Raw genomic sequence first — 15,065 nt, forward strand, 5'->3', positions numbered from 1 at the left:
TCAGTGGCAGTGTGAATAGGTGTTTCACTATCTTGAGGAAGCCAGGGCTGCTTTTGAACCCAGGGACAGTAAAGAAGATTGAGTACAATCTCTCTCTGCAGAAGTGTCTGTGAGAAACGTGGGCCGCGATTCTCCCATTGCGACCCACAACTTTTCTGTCGGGTCGCGGTGGGAGACGTGCGTCTGCAGCCTTGAACGGGGATTTGCACGTGCGCCAGGAACGCATGCACATCTCCCAGAGCCGGCGAACAGTCGCCGGTCAGACCACACTGGAAACCGGCGGGAAGGCAGGTAGGTCATTTAAAACTGTTTTTAATACATTTTAAATATGCATTTTAGGTAATTATCGGGATCTTTTAGGTCCCGATCAAATCTCCCACCCCACCAGGAGTACTTAATTCCGGCTAGATTCAGACAAACTCCCCATGTTCGGGGAACGAGTGGGAGACCCCGCTGGAGTGAAGAAGGGGGCAATCAGGGCCCCCCAGGGGGTCAGGCAGTGGGGGAGTGGTGCCGCTTAGGCATGGGCACCCTGGCAGTGCCAGCCTGTGCCCCTGGCACTGCCCAAGGGGCAAAGTGTCCATGCCCAGGGGGCACCTTGGCCTTGCCCACTGGGCATCGGGCAGTGCCAAGGGGGCAGGGCCTATTGTGGGCGGGGCCTAGGTGCGATAGGTGGGGGTGGGGGGTCCCACTGCCAATCTGCATGGGGATCAGTCAGGGATGGAAGGAGGGCAGCATTTGGGGTGGGCTGGAGGGGGGGTGGGCTGCCAGGCGGGTGGGGGGGCTCGCCTCTGCTGGGGAGGGTGGGCTGGACATCGGGGTGCTCTGGGGTGGGGGGGGGGTCTGGGCAGGGAATTGTTGTGGATGCCGCGATCGGGCCATGCGGTGGGGGGGTGCTGGAGGGGCAGCACTGCGGTGGTCCCGGCTGGCCAGCGACTGGGGAGGCTGACAGATCGGGACCACTGCGCATGCGCAGAGTTCCAGATCCAGCACGAATAGGCCCCGCCCCCCTGGGTTTTTAATGAGATTCACGACTGGGACCTCTACGGTGCAGAGAGTGCGGAGATTCAGGTGAGAAGCTGAACTGTCAGAACAGTCAGGATTTAGAACAGTTTTCCCGCCAATTCAGCACTTTTGGGAGAATCGCCCCCGTGGACACTGATTTCAATATCAGGGAATCGATATATTCCAGTGATTTTAATTGGGTTTGCCTTGAGCTGCAGTTGCAGCATTTGGACAGTAGATGGTGCAATTACCCCACTGTTCACTGTCTGTGTTTGCTCACTGCAGCCCACACTCTCATATTATCTCACATCTGCAAATTCCCGCAGCCGGCAGTGAGCAGCATTCCCAGTCAGCCTGGGATGAATTTCCCTTTCCCTGTCTCAGTGTGCAGGTGGGGAGGGGGTCACTGAGGCTGAATAAAGAATCATGAATCAAACCTCAGGCTCCCCTGGTCCTCGGGGCTGGAGATCGGGACGTTTACCTCTGAGGTCTTTGATCCCCTTGTCCGACAAGTGCTGTTCACTGTATAACACTGTGCAGCTTGTGTGAAGGTCGGGACCACGTGAGGGCTCCTGTCTATGTTTAGCCCTGATTGCTTCAGTCTATACAAAGACTTCATTTTAATATATTTCTGTCTTTTAGATATTTCTTTTTTTTTTGGGTGTCCAGATCACTAACAACCTGTCCTGGTCCCCTCCATGCCGACACTATAGTTAAGAAAGTCCCACCAACGCCACTACTTTCTCAAAAGACGAAGGAAATTTGGCATGTCAGCTACGACTCACCAACTTTTACAGATGCACCATAGAAAGCATTCTTTCTGGTTGTATCACAGCTTGGTATGGCTCCTGCTCTGCCCCAGACCGCAAGAAACTACAAAAGGTCGTGAATGTAGCCCAATCCATCACACAAACCAGCCTCCCATCCATTGACTCTGTCTACAGTTCCCGCTGCCTCAGCAAAGCAGCCAGCATAATCGAGGACCCCACCCACCCCGGGCATTCTCTCTTCCATCTTCTTCCGTCGGGAAAAAGATACAAAAGTCTGAGGTCACGTACCAACCGACTCAAGAACAGCTTCTTCCCTGCTGCCGTCAGACTTTTGAATGGACCTATGTCGCATTAAGTTGATCTTTCTCTACACCCGAGCTATGACTGTAACACTACATTCTGCACTCTCTCATTTCCTTCTCTATGAATGGTATGCTTTGTCTGTATAGCGAGCAAGAAACAATACTTTTCAATGTATGTTAATACGTGTCACAATAATAAATTAAATCAAATCAAGTCTATGCACAATTACATTTAAATGCCAGACTGTAGCGGTTCACTAACTCTGCTCAGCTGACCAATTGTAGCTGACTTTGACTGCATGTACAATCAGAGGGCATGATGGGTTAGCTAAAAATTGGCTGCATTCCTGAAGGGTACACAATGCAGGCAAACAACAGCAGCTGCAAGGGTTGTTTTTCTAGGCGGAGACAGCATGCGAAAAACAATTGAAATAACGAGATAAGGATTGAAATATATTTTGGACATTAGTGTGTGTGTTCAGTTGAGTTTTTTTTCGAGTTCAATTCAGTTCAGTTCTTAGATTAAAGGGACTGGCAGTAGAAGCCAGTCTCCAGGTTCAATTTTTTTCGCTGCTGTCATGTTAATTTTTAAAAAGTTCTATTCAATAAAAGAAAACCATTTTAAAACTCGTACCCCGTGCTGTCCCCTCGTCCCTTCAAACGAATGAATGGACCCAGCACCACACCACCCCCCAACTCTCAACTCAAACCTACCGGGACACTGGCCTGTGCCGCACCGCTGCATCTGTACCTCTGCCCCCAGACAGACCTTGCCACCGCTGGTAGGGGGAGGGTTGCTGCACGATCTGTAGCGTCTGCTTTGTCCGCCACCGCAGGTCTGGCTGCACGGGTTCCAGGAGCTCCAGAGGCCCCAATTCCCATTCACTGCAAACAGGACAGAAAGTGTGGGTCAGAATCATCTCAGCTTAATGCACCGCCCGCCAACTCTCCCGAGCAAACTCCCCTCCCACCCCTCACTGCGTCACCTCTGCCGGGTCATCACGTTTGTGGGATCTTGCTGTGCGCTGACATCGCCAGTACCTGATTGGCCGATCTCAATCGTAGAATGCCTATAGTGCAGAACGAGGCCATTTGGCCCATCGAGTCTGCATCAACTTTCCAACAACAATCCCACCCAGGCCCTAACCCCGTAACCGCATGTATTTACGTTACTAATCCCCCTAACCCACATATTTTGGGACACTAAGGGGCGATTTAGGGTGGTCAATCCACCTAACCTGCACAACCTTGTGGGAGGAAACCGGAGCACCCGGAGGAAACCCACGGAGACACAGGGAGAATGTGCAAACTCCACACAGAAAGTGTCCGAAACCAGGAATTGAACCGGGTCCCTGGCGCTGTGAGGCAGCAGTGCTAACCACTGTGCCACCGTGCAGGGAGGTGCTGAGAGTGTGTGAGGCGCCATATAAATGCAGCTTCCTTTTCTTTGTTGCCAAGGGGAGATACTGCCAAGCCCTTCCCGGATTCCCACCAACACAGGAGGGGCACGGTGGCAGAGTGGTTAGCACTGCTGCCTCACAGTGCCAGGGACCCGGGTTCGATTCCCGGCTCGGGTCACTGCCTGCGTGGTGTCTGCACATTCTCCCCATGTCTGTGTGGGTTTCCTCCGGGTGCTCCGGTTTCCTCCCACAGTCTGAAAAATGTGCGGGTCAGGTTAACTGGCCATGCTAAATTGCCCCTTAGTGTCAGGGGAACTAGCAGGAGTGGAGTTACGGGGATAGGGCCTGGGTGGGATTGTTATTGGTGCAGGTTCGATGAGCCGAATGTCCTCCTTCTGCACTGCAGGGTGTCTTTGAATTAAAATCTTTTGAGCTGATTTACCTGATATATGGGGCACGGAAACAGGCCATTCAGCCCAAACAGTCCATGTTGTGTCTGTGCCCCACTTGGGCCACCTCCCATTATTCCTGATTGAAATCTATCATTGTAACCCTCTGTCCCTCCTCCCCCACACACTGATCGAGCTTCCTCCTAAATAAATCCAGGTTATTCACCTCAAACACTCCCAGAGGTAATGAGGTGCACATCTCCCCCCCCCCCCTCCTCCTCCCACCACCCCCCCCCCCCTCCCACCTGCCCCCCCCCCCGGAATTGGTGCCCACTGCCCGGCCAGCTCCGCCCCCTTTACCCGATTGGCCGGCTCCGTCCCCTTTACCCGATTGGCCGGCTCCGTCCCCTTTACCCGATTGGCCGGCTCCGCCCCCTTTACCCGATTGGCCGGCTCCGCCCCCTTTGCCCGATTGGCCGACTCCGCCCCCTTTACCCGATTGGCCGGCTCCGCCCCCTTTACCCGATTGGCTGGTCCGTACCTGGACACGCCTCGCTGTTGCACAGTTCCACATCGACATCACTTCCGTCGCACAGGCGGCCCCCATGCTGAGGTGGGGGGTCGAAGCAGGAGCGGGAGCGCTGGTGGACCCCTCCCCCGCAGGACACAGAGCAGCGAGACCAGCTGTTCCAAACCGTCCATTGCCCATCCACTGTGGGGGAGGAAAGATTGGTCAACGTCGCCTCTGAACATCAATCCCAGAGCGTGACCCTGCCTCTCTGGATTACAGAGGTCACTGCCTCCCCCCCACTACAAAAATACACAGGGCGGGATTTTCCAGGCCCACTCGCCCCAAGGCTGGAAAATCCCACCCAAGGTCAACGGACCTTTGCATGGTCTGCACCGCCCCTCCCAAACCCGCTACGATTCCCAGGGCAGGCAGGATGGGAAAACACCCCCCAGAGTGTGAGGTTTAGTCCCATTCCAGGAGGGACATTAGGGTGGCAGGGCCATGTTGAGACTCACGGAACAGTTTGAAAGACGTGCTGCTGAGGTGCATTGGCCGTGCTAAGTTCTCCCTCAATGTACCCGAACAGGCGCCGGAGTGTGGCGACTAGGGGATTTTCACAGTAACTCCATTGCAGTGTTAATGTAAGCCTATTTGTGACACTAGTTAATAAACTTTAAAAACTTAAAAAACAGTTAACCCACAAGAGTGGGAATCATTGAGAGGAGAATCATAGAATCCCTACAGTGCAGAAGGAGGCCATTTGGCCCATCGAGTCTGCACCAACCACAATCCCACCCAGGCCCTATCCCCTTTACCCTATACATTTACCCTAGCTAGTCCCCCTGACACTAAGGGGCAATTTAGCATGGCCAATCCACCTAACCCGCACATCTTTGAAGTGTGGGAGGAAACTGGAGCACCCGGAGGAAACCCACGCAAACATGGGGAGAATGTGCAGATTCCACACAGTGACCCAAGTCGGGAATCGAACCCAGGTCCCTGGCGCTGTGAGGCAGCAGTGCTAACCACTGTGCCACTGTGCCGAAATATTAAATAAATCTACTGTTGACAGAATTGTGTGTGTCATAACTTGCTGGTCTCGTGCGTTTTGGTCATTAATTTCTGCTGAATTTCAATGTTGAAATAGTCTATGTAAACATTTAGATTAGAAATTGTAACTAGCAATCTGCAATGATGTAATTGTAGGTTTCAGCCACTGGTTGGTGCTGTCGAGCAAGTTTCTGAAGTTAACCAATTCCGTCACCATTTTTATACCTAGACGAGTAAATATTCCTTAACTGGTGGCGTACTATCCACGGGCCATTATTTATCTATTTATTATTTAATCATGAGTTCACTGAGGGCGACACGGTGGCACAGTGGTTAGCACTGCTGCCCACAGCGCCAGGGACCCGGGTTCAATTCCAGCCTCAGGTCACTGCCTGTGTGGAGTCTGCACATTCTCCCTGTGTCTGCGTGGGTTTCCTCCGGTGCTCCGGTTTCCTCCCACAGTCCAAAGATGTGTGGGTTAGTTTCATTAGCCTTACTAAATTCTCCCTTAGTGTCCCAAAACAGTGTAGAGGATTAGGCGAGTTAGCAGGGTAAATGGGTGGGGTTACGGGGATAGGGTGGGGCATGGACCTTGGTAAGATGCTCTGTCGGAGAGTCAGTGCAGATTCAATAGGCCAAATGGCCTCTTTCAACACAGAAGGGATTCTATGTTTCTATGAGTTGTGGACAACCCAACATTTATTGCCTAACTCTACTGCCCTTGAGAAGGTGGTGGGGAGCTGCCTTCTTGAACTGCTGCAGTCCGTATGGTGTAGATACACCCAGAGTGCTGTTAAGGAGGGAGTTCCAGGATTCTGACCCAGCGACTGCGAAGAAACGGCGATGTATTTCCAAGTCAGGATGGTGAGTGGCTTGGAGGGGAACTTCCAGCTGGTAGTGTTCCCATTTATCTGCTGACCTTGTCCTTCTAGGTGGTAGAGGTTGCGGGTTAAGAAGGTGCTGTCTGAGGGGTCTTGGTGAGTTGCTGCAGTGCATCTTGTAGATGGTACACACTGCTGCCACCGTGCATCACTGGTTGAGGGAGTCAATGTTTAAGGTGGTGGATGGGGTGCCAATCAAGCGGGCTGCTTTGTCCTGGATGGTGTCGAGCTTCTTGAGTGTTGTTGGAGCTGCACCCATCCAGGCAAGTGGGGAGTATTCCATCACACTCCTGACTTATGCCTTGTAGATGGTGGACAGGCTTTGGGGAGTCAGGAGGTGAGTTACTCCCCACAGAGTTCCCTGCTTCTGACCTGCTCCTGTAGCCACAGTATTTGGCTAGTTCAGTTCAGTTTCTGGTCAATAGTAACCTCCAGGATATTGACAGTGGGGGATTCAGTGATGGTAATGTCATTGAATGTCAAGGGGGCGGTGGTTAGAGTCTTTCTTGTTGGAGGTGGTCATTGCCTGGCACATGTGTGCGTGAATGTTACTTGCCACTTGTCAGCCTGTGGTGAACCATAGTTGGTTACCACTATGAGTACTGAACCATAGTTGTTCAGCACTATGGGTACCTGTAGATATGTTACTGTTGGGGTTAGGGTTGGGGGTGTTCTACCTGTTGATATTGTTCTGTGGTACACTCCAGTTGGCTCTGCCTACCTGGAGGAATATAAAGGTCACTGCCTGGTGACCCTTTAGTCTGGGATTGTATTGTATATAGTATGCTCCATTCTTGTTAGGAATAAAAGCCTTTATTTCCCGGGTACAATCCAGCCTCCCGAGTGATTTAATCGCGCATCACAGCCCAAGTCTGGATATTGTCCAGATCTTGCTGCATTTGAACATGGACTGCTTCAATATCTGAGGAGTTACGAATGGTGCTGAACATTGTGCAATCATCAGCGAACATCCCCACTTCTGACCTTGTGACGGAGGGAAGGTCATTGATGAAGCAGCTGAAGATTGTTGGGCCGAGGACACGACCCTGAGGAACTCCTGCAGAGATGTCCTGGAGCTGAGATGATTAACCTCCAACCACCACAACCATCTTCCTTTGTGCCGGGTATGACTCCAGCCAGTGGTTGCTAAGGCTCCTTGATGCCACACTCAATAAAATGCAGCTTTGATGTTATTAGTGCCCTGGCTAATGTTCTGGGGATAAGTGTTCAAATCCCAGCGCGGCAGCTGGTGAAATTTAAATTCAAACAATAAACTGGAATTGAAAAACTATTATTAGTAATGGTGACCTTTGTTAATCCCACAAAAGGTAAAGCTGACACTCCAGCCCAGTACTGAGGGAGTGCTGCAATGTTGGAGGTGCTGTCTTCTGGATAAGATATTAAACCAAGGCCCCAGCTGTTGGCACAGGTGGATGTAAAAGATCCCATGGCACGATTTTAGAGAAGAGTTGGGGATTTAACCCTGCCGTTCAGGCCAATATTTATTCCTCAATCAACTACACAAAAACAGATTATCTGGTAATTATCACATTGGAGTTTTCCGGGAGCTTGCTGTGCACAAATTGGCTCCCCAATTAGGTTTTCCCAAGGTCAGGATTCTCCAACCTCGCCCGCGGCTGGGATACTCCAGTCCCACTGCTGTGAATGAAGATTTGGCTGAGCGCCAAATTCTCCATTCTCGCTGGCAGTGTTGGCAAGGCCTACGCGATCGGAGAATTCCGGCCAATATTACCATGGTAACTACGCTTCAAACGTACATCATTGGCTGTAAAGTGCTTTGTGACGTCCAGTGACCATAAACAGCATTCTTTCAGTGCATTAGCAACGGGTTACAATGAACATGTTTTCAGATCCTTACCTGGACAAGGCTTTGCGTTACATTGCCTTGATTCTACATCCCAGCCGTGGCACGGTCTTCCCCCATTGGCCGGTAAGGGATTGTCACACAAACGGATTCTCTCCTCGATTCCCCGGCCACAGGTAACACTACACGGGCCCCAGTCCAACCATTGCGAGAACCCACCGTGCACTGTGAGGGGGGAGAGTGACAGGTCAGACATTGACGGGACCAGGTCACACTTTTGCATTCAGAAAACTCTTTGCCGTGGATCGCAAGGAATAATCCTGGGCCTATTCTTTTAGTTTTAACTTCTCTTTGGCCTAGTATTTACAGCACAGACGCAGGCCATTAGGCCCAACTGAACCAGTATTTGACCTCCACACGAGTCTCAGTGCTACATCGCCGTGACTTTTTAAAATTCATTCATGGCTCGTGGATGTCACTGACTGGCCAGCATTTATTGCCCATCCCTCCATCCCTAATTGCCCTTAGAACCATAGAACCATAGAAAATTACAGCTCAGAAACAGGCCTTTTGGCCCTTCTTGTCTGTGCCGAACCATTTTATGCCTAGTCCCACTGACCTGCACTTGGACCATATCCCTCCACACCCCTCTCATCCATGAACCCGTCCAAGTTTTTCTTAAATGTTAAAAGTGACCCCGCATTTACCACTTTATCCGGCAGCTCATTCCACACTCCCACCACTCTCTGCGTGAAGAAGCCCCCCCTAATATTCCCTTTAAACTTTTCTCCTTTCACCCTTAACCCATGCCCTCTGGTTTTTTTCTCCCCTAGCCTCAGCGGAAAAAGCCTGCTTGCATTCACTCTATCTATACCCATCAAAATCTTATACACCTCTATCAAATCTCCCCTCAATCTTCTATGCTCCAGGGAATAAAGTCCCAACCTATTCAATCTTGGACGGCAGTTGAGAGTCAACTACATCTGGAGTCACATGTAGGCCAGACCAGGTAAGGACGGTAGATTTCCTTCCCTTAGTGAATCAGATGGGCTATTTCGACAAACGTTTCATAAATAAAAGCAAATTACTGCGGATGTTGGAATCTGAAAACAAAAGAGAAAATGCTGGAAAATCTCAGCAGGTCTGGCAGCATCTGTAAGGAGAGAAAAGAGCTGACGTTTCGAGTCCAGAAGACCCTTTGTCAAAGCTAAAAGGCACAGAGAGTGGGAGATATTTATACTGCAGGGTGAGGGAATGAAAGATGAGTCACAGCCATAAAAACAAGGGGAAAAGGCTGCTAATGGCAGCCCATAGAGAGAATAAAGGGTGTGAATGGCCAAACGGCAGAGAAGCTGGACAGATGAAGATGTTGGGGGGGCCGGGAGATGGGACAGAGGTAGAATGTAGAAAAGGGGAAGCGGGGGGAGAAAAGGTAAGGGAAGGGGGATCAAGTGGGGGAAAGAATGGGGGGGAAGAAAAATGAAGGAAGACAAGAAATAAATAAAAGGTAGAGAACAGTAAAAAATTAAACAAAGTAGAATGAAAACAAAGGGGGCCTCCAGAACATTGGCTGAGTTTCTGGATTATTGGTCTAGCGATAATACCAGTGGGCCTTCGCCCCTCTCCCCCGCGCCCCGACATATTAAACATCCCACCATGGTCTTCCTCCATTGGCCGGTAAGGGATTGTTACATAAACGGATTCGCTCTCTTATCCCTCAACCACAGGTAGCGCGCAACCCAGGACATTAGCACATTATCCAGGCAGACGCATCGCTGAGTGTTGTAGGTGCCCCATCCTTTGAATGAAATATGAAACAAAAGTGTCTCAGATTTACCTAAACCGCCTTTGCTCTTCCTTAAGAGCACAGAGACCATGATGTTCCACAGAGTAGTTATCACCTCTATGTGCAGACACGGGGAGAACATGCAAACTCCACACAGTCACCTGAGGCCGGAACCGAACCCGGGTCTCTGGAGCTGTGAGGCAGTAGTGCTAACCACTGTGCCACCCAGTACATGGCTGATCTGACTGTTGCCTTAACTCCATATTTTGCCTAACCTCCCCTATAACTTTTGACTCCCTTGTTATTAAAGAATTTATCTACCTCCACCTTAAAAATATTCATTAAACCTGCCTCCACCGCAATGGAGGCCATTCAGCCCATCGAGTCTATGTGTGACTATCAAGGTCTTTCTTTTAGGTGCAACTAAAGCTAAAGGGTTGAAAAATGGCCAATTTCTAGCTCATTATATCCAGTGCAATATTACCTCAAGATAAAACTGGTCATTAAAATATCAAACCTTACCCACCTTGCACGGTTAGAGTTATTGCTACAAAGGAAGATCCCATGAGATTCCGGGCTACACATTCATATTCTCCTGTGTCGTCCTTCACGGTGGATAGGATTTGCAGAGTGGAGTTTGGTAACACAACCAGGCGCTCATTCTCCCTGACTGGTTGTCCATCTTTGATCCACTCCACGGTGGGTAAAGGCTCCCCTGCCGCCTGGCAGTGCAACGAGACTCGGTCCCCTAGACCCACAACCGTGTCCAAAGGTTCCACAGTGAACACCGGTGCACCTTGCAGAGAGGGAAACAGATTGGTTCAACCAATTGAATTCAGTCGGTGGAACTATTCTACTATACAACCCCGCAACGTAAATGGAGTCATAGAGGTTTGCAACATGGAAACAGGCCCTTCAGCCCAACTTGTCCATGCTGCCCATTTTTAAACCACTAAGCTAGCCCCAATTGCCCACGTTTGGCCCATATCCCTCTAAACCCATCTTACCCATGTTACTGTCTAAATGCTTTTTAAAAGACAAAATTGTACCTGCCTCTACTACCTCTGACAGCTTGTTCCAAACACTCACTACCCTCTGGACCTTTTTGTGTCTCTCCCCTCTCACCTTAAACCTATGCCCTTTAGTTTTAGGATCCCCTAATTTTGGGAAAAGATGTTGACTATCTAACTGATCTATGCCCCTCATTATTTTATAGACTTCTTTCAGATCACCCCTAAGTCTCCTACGCACCAGGGAAAAAGTTCCAGTCTGTCCAGCCTCTCATTATAATTCAAACCATCAAGTCCTGGTAGCATCCTAATAAGTCTTTTCTGCACTCTTTCTAGTTTAATAATATCCTTTCTATAATAGGGTGACCAGAACTGTACACGGTATTCCAAGTGTGGCCTTACCAATGTCTTGGGTCACTCAATCAAATGTGCATGTCAGATGACAAGATAGTGAAGCGAGCTGGGGAGGAAAATGGTGGACTTTGGACTAATGATTCCCAAAGCGCTCCAGCACTGAAGACTTTCCTCACCTCATGTCTGCTCAAGACCACTATGATGGACAGGATTAGTTAACAGTTCTATTATTGCTTTGTAGTACAAGCACTTAAGTATGGCTGTAAAAGGAGACAGACCGTCGAAGCTTTTTGGCTTGCACTCATCAGGTCAAATGCAAGAATGCCAAATTTCAAAGGGAGCAACAATCTATACTTTCTTAAAAATTAAACTAAACCATAGGGGACAATATCTCCCTGGTGCGTTCTCCATGGTAACACCTCGATCAATCAGAGATATCTTGTTAAATTAGCACCCTTTAATGATCCCACCATTTTGAAGAGAAGGGGAGTTGGCCCTGGTGTCCTTGGTCAATATTTATTCCCCCAATCAACATCACTCATTTTGTTGCTGTGGGAGCTTGCTGTGCACGGATTGGCAAATGACAGCAGTGGCTACACTTCAAAAGCACATCACTGGCCGTAACATTTGTTGGAATGTCCTGAGGTCATGGGAGGCGCTACAGAAATGCAACTCTTTTGGAGAGATTCTCTGGCCTCCCCATGGTGAGCTTCTCAATGGCGGGAGGCGGCGTGCCATTGGCCGAAGGCGGGATCTACTGGCCCTGCCGCTGTCAACAGGATTTCCCATTGAATCCACCCCACGCCACTGGGATCCCTCAGTGGGGGTGCAGCGTTGGCAGGTCTAGAAGATTCCACTGGTGTGAACAGCCGGAAAGCTCCGACCATTCTTTCTCTATGTTGGTGATATCAGCTGTTCTCATAGAATCCCTACAGTGCAGAAGGAGGCCATTCGGCCCATCGAGTCTGCACCGACCACAATCCCACCCAGGCCCGATTCCCATAACCCCTCATATTTACCCTGACACTAGGGTTAATTTAGCATGACCAATCAACCTAACCTGCACAACTTTGGAGTGTGGGAGAAAACCGGAGGAAACCCACGCAGGCACGGGGAGAACGTGCAAACTCCACACTAGACAGTTTGACCCAAGGCCGGAATTGAACCCGGGTCCCTGATGCCGTGAGACAGCGGTGCTAACCACTGTGCCGCCGTGCCGCCCCTGATCAATAATGGAAGTTATGATACCTCAAGAGTCGCAAATGGCCGGGCGATATTAACACAGCGATTAGGCCTCTATAACCGGGAAGGCAGGTGCCCCCACCCCCCACCCCCACCCCCCAACCCCTCCCCCAAGCGTACTTACTCTGCAACATCAGGGTGACTTTACGTTCCACCACACCTGCTTCATTCTCCGCCACACACTTATAATCCCCGGCATCTTCATTCTGTCAGGAGACATTTCAGTGAAAGAAAACCTGTCCGTTAAAGATCTTGCTCCCAGATCAACTCTGTTCACTGCCAGAGAGGGCGAGACTGGGTCTGAGCCGTCCGGAGAAGAAAACAAAAGCTTTCCGCAATCTGTGGGCTGGAGGTGACAGGCACTGTCCTCGTGAAGAGGCAGCTATCCCAATCTCTCCATTACCAGGTTCCTTGCGTAGCCCGGTCTGCTGACTTAACCACACACACCCGAGATGTAGCTACAGAGGGAGAGAGAGAGAGAGAGAGAGACAAAGAGCATGCATGCTACGGGACAACAGCAGAAGATGCAAGGATCAGGTTAAGAGGGGAGAATACAGGAAGAAAGCAGGTTAATATGGACCGAAATATTAAAGCTTACACCAGCTTGGGCGGCACGGTGGCACAGCGGTTAGCATTGCTGCCTCACAGCGCCAGGGGTCCGGGATCGATTCCAGCCACCGGTCTGTGTGGAGTTTGCACATTCACCCTGTCTCTGCGTAGGTTTCCTCCGGGTGCTCTGGTTTCCTCCCACAGTCCAAAGCTGTGCAGGTTAGGTGGTTTGGCCATGCTAAATTTCCCCTTAGTGTCCCAAGACGGGATATAGGGGGATTAACGGGGTAAATGTGTGGGATAGGGCTGGGGGATGGGCCTGGGTAAGATGTTCTGTTGCAGACTCAATGGGCCAAATGGCCTCCTTCTGCACTGTAGGAATTCTATGATTACAGACGATGTCATGAGTTAGTTGAGCTGAGGTAAAATGCAACTCACCATCGTCGCATAGATTGCCAGGGAGCCGTTATTCATTTGGCGAATGCGATTACTGATGGTGAGGGGTCTGCCGTTTTTGTTCCAGTTTATTGATGGTGTTGGATCTCCATGAGCTTCACAGTTCAAAACAACATTCCCTCCCAGGGTCTCCGTCTGGTAAGCGGTGACTTCACCTTGGAGAACTGGCGCCTCTGAAAATGGAACAGAGCAGTTACCCTGAGGCTCCTTTATCTTTATTTAATTCATTTGTGAAACATGGGCGTCACCGGCTGGCCAGCATTTATTGCCCATTCCTAGTTGCCCTTGAGAAGGTGGTGGTGAGCTGCCGCCTTGAGTGATTGATGCAATGGAGTGGCGTGCTGGGCCATTTCAGAGAGGCAGTTGAGAGTCAACCACATTGCTGTGGCTCTGGAGTCACATGTAGGCCAGGCCAGGTAAGGACAGCAGATTTCCTTCCTGTGATGAGTTCAGCCAGGCTAATGAGGTTGGCTTGCTAGAGTATGAACTACCTGATGAGTCCTAACCTATTCCTGGGCCTGGCGAGACCCGCCATCAATAGGTCCAGGCAGCGAGCGATCGACGGGGTCGTCCATCCTGACTGTCTGCCCCTCTACCGTGGCTACATTCACGGCCGGGTGTCCCTGGAGAGGGAGCATGCGGTGTCCACGGGCGCAGTTGACGCCTTCCATGCCCGCTGGGCGCCGCAGGGGCTGGGGTGTATTATCGACCCCGATAATCACCTTTTGGTTTGACGTTTTAAGTTTCCTTTCGACTTTGATTTTGGTTCGGGCTGTTCCCCCCTTCCTTTTGGGGAGCCGCCCCTTTTACTTTGTCCCTAAGTTAATTTGAGTTCGTTTACTTGATTGGTGCCGAAAGAGCTCCCTGATGAGTCCTAATTGATGGTTAAGTCAGGGACTCATGCTCCCTATTTAAAGCAGGTGTGTCAGACTCCCAGCCTGCATTCAGCAGGGAGCAACTGGAGAGCTAGCTGTGTACAGATGTATGGTGTAAATTAAGTAACTTGATGACGGGACTTTCGCCTCTGTGGAGTTATTACACTTCCCTAAAGGACATTAGTGAACCAGATGTGTTTTTCCAAGAATTGACAATGGTTTCATGGTCATCAGTAGATTTGAGATATTCTTTATTGAATTCAAATTCCACCATCTGCCGTGGCGGGATTCGAACCCGGCTCCCCAGAACATTAGCTGAGTTTCTGGATTAATAATCGAGCGATAATACCACGAGGCCATCGCCTCCCCCATTGGATCTATCCTGATTCCTTTTAGAAGTTAGAAAATTCTACAAAGCCTCCAACAACTGATACTCTGAAAGTAGATTAAAATACCCAGTTTTGATAGGTTTGTACAGATTGTTTTATTCAACACAGAGAAAGTTTTCCCCCACATTTAAGTCAATTACTGTTCTGCACAACTTATCTAGAATAAATATCCTTCACTCCCAGAGCTAGAAGATAAATATTACCCCAAAGCAGCATAGAAAGATTGATGCAAAGTCATTAATATTCCCAAAGGTGGTCAGAGGTCACCGGC

The 15,065-nt window shown here is 50.0% G+C and overlaps 1 protein-coding gene across 1 annotated transcript in view; it reads right to left on the bottom strand.

The window, feature by feature from the left end:
• Window positions 1-15,065, bottom strand: part of LOC144503050 (hemicentin-1-like) — a 390,871-nt gene that overhangs the window by 33,907 nt on the left and 341,899 nt on the right. The window contains exons 84-89 of the mRNA XM_078227553.1: window positions 13,513-13,703; window positions 12,650-12,731; window positions 10,446-10,715; window positions 8,188-8,358; window positions 4,408-4,578; window positions 2,792-2,962 (exon numbers count right to left, since the gene is read on the bottom strand). Of these exons, the coding sequence (XP_078083679.1) occupies window positions 2,792-2,962; window positions 4,408-4,578; window positions 8,188-8,358; window positions 10,446-10,715; window positions 12,650-12,731; window positions 13,513-13,703 (1,056 nt within the window). The remainder of the gene's footprint in view (window positions 1-2,791; window positions 2,963-4,407; window positions 4,579-8,187; window positions 8,359-10,445; window positions 10,716-12,649; window positions 12,732-13,512; window positions 13,704-15,065) is intronic.

The sequence above is a fragment of the Mustelus asterias genome, chromosome 13, assembly GCF_964213995.1.
Source record: "Mustelus asterias chromosome 13, sMusAst1.hap1.1, whole genome shotgun sequence".
In the NCBI taxonomy this organism is placed as follows: Eukaryota; Metazoa; Chordata; class Chondrichthyes; order Carcharhiniformes; family Triakidae; genus Mustelus; species Mustelus asterias.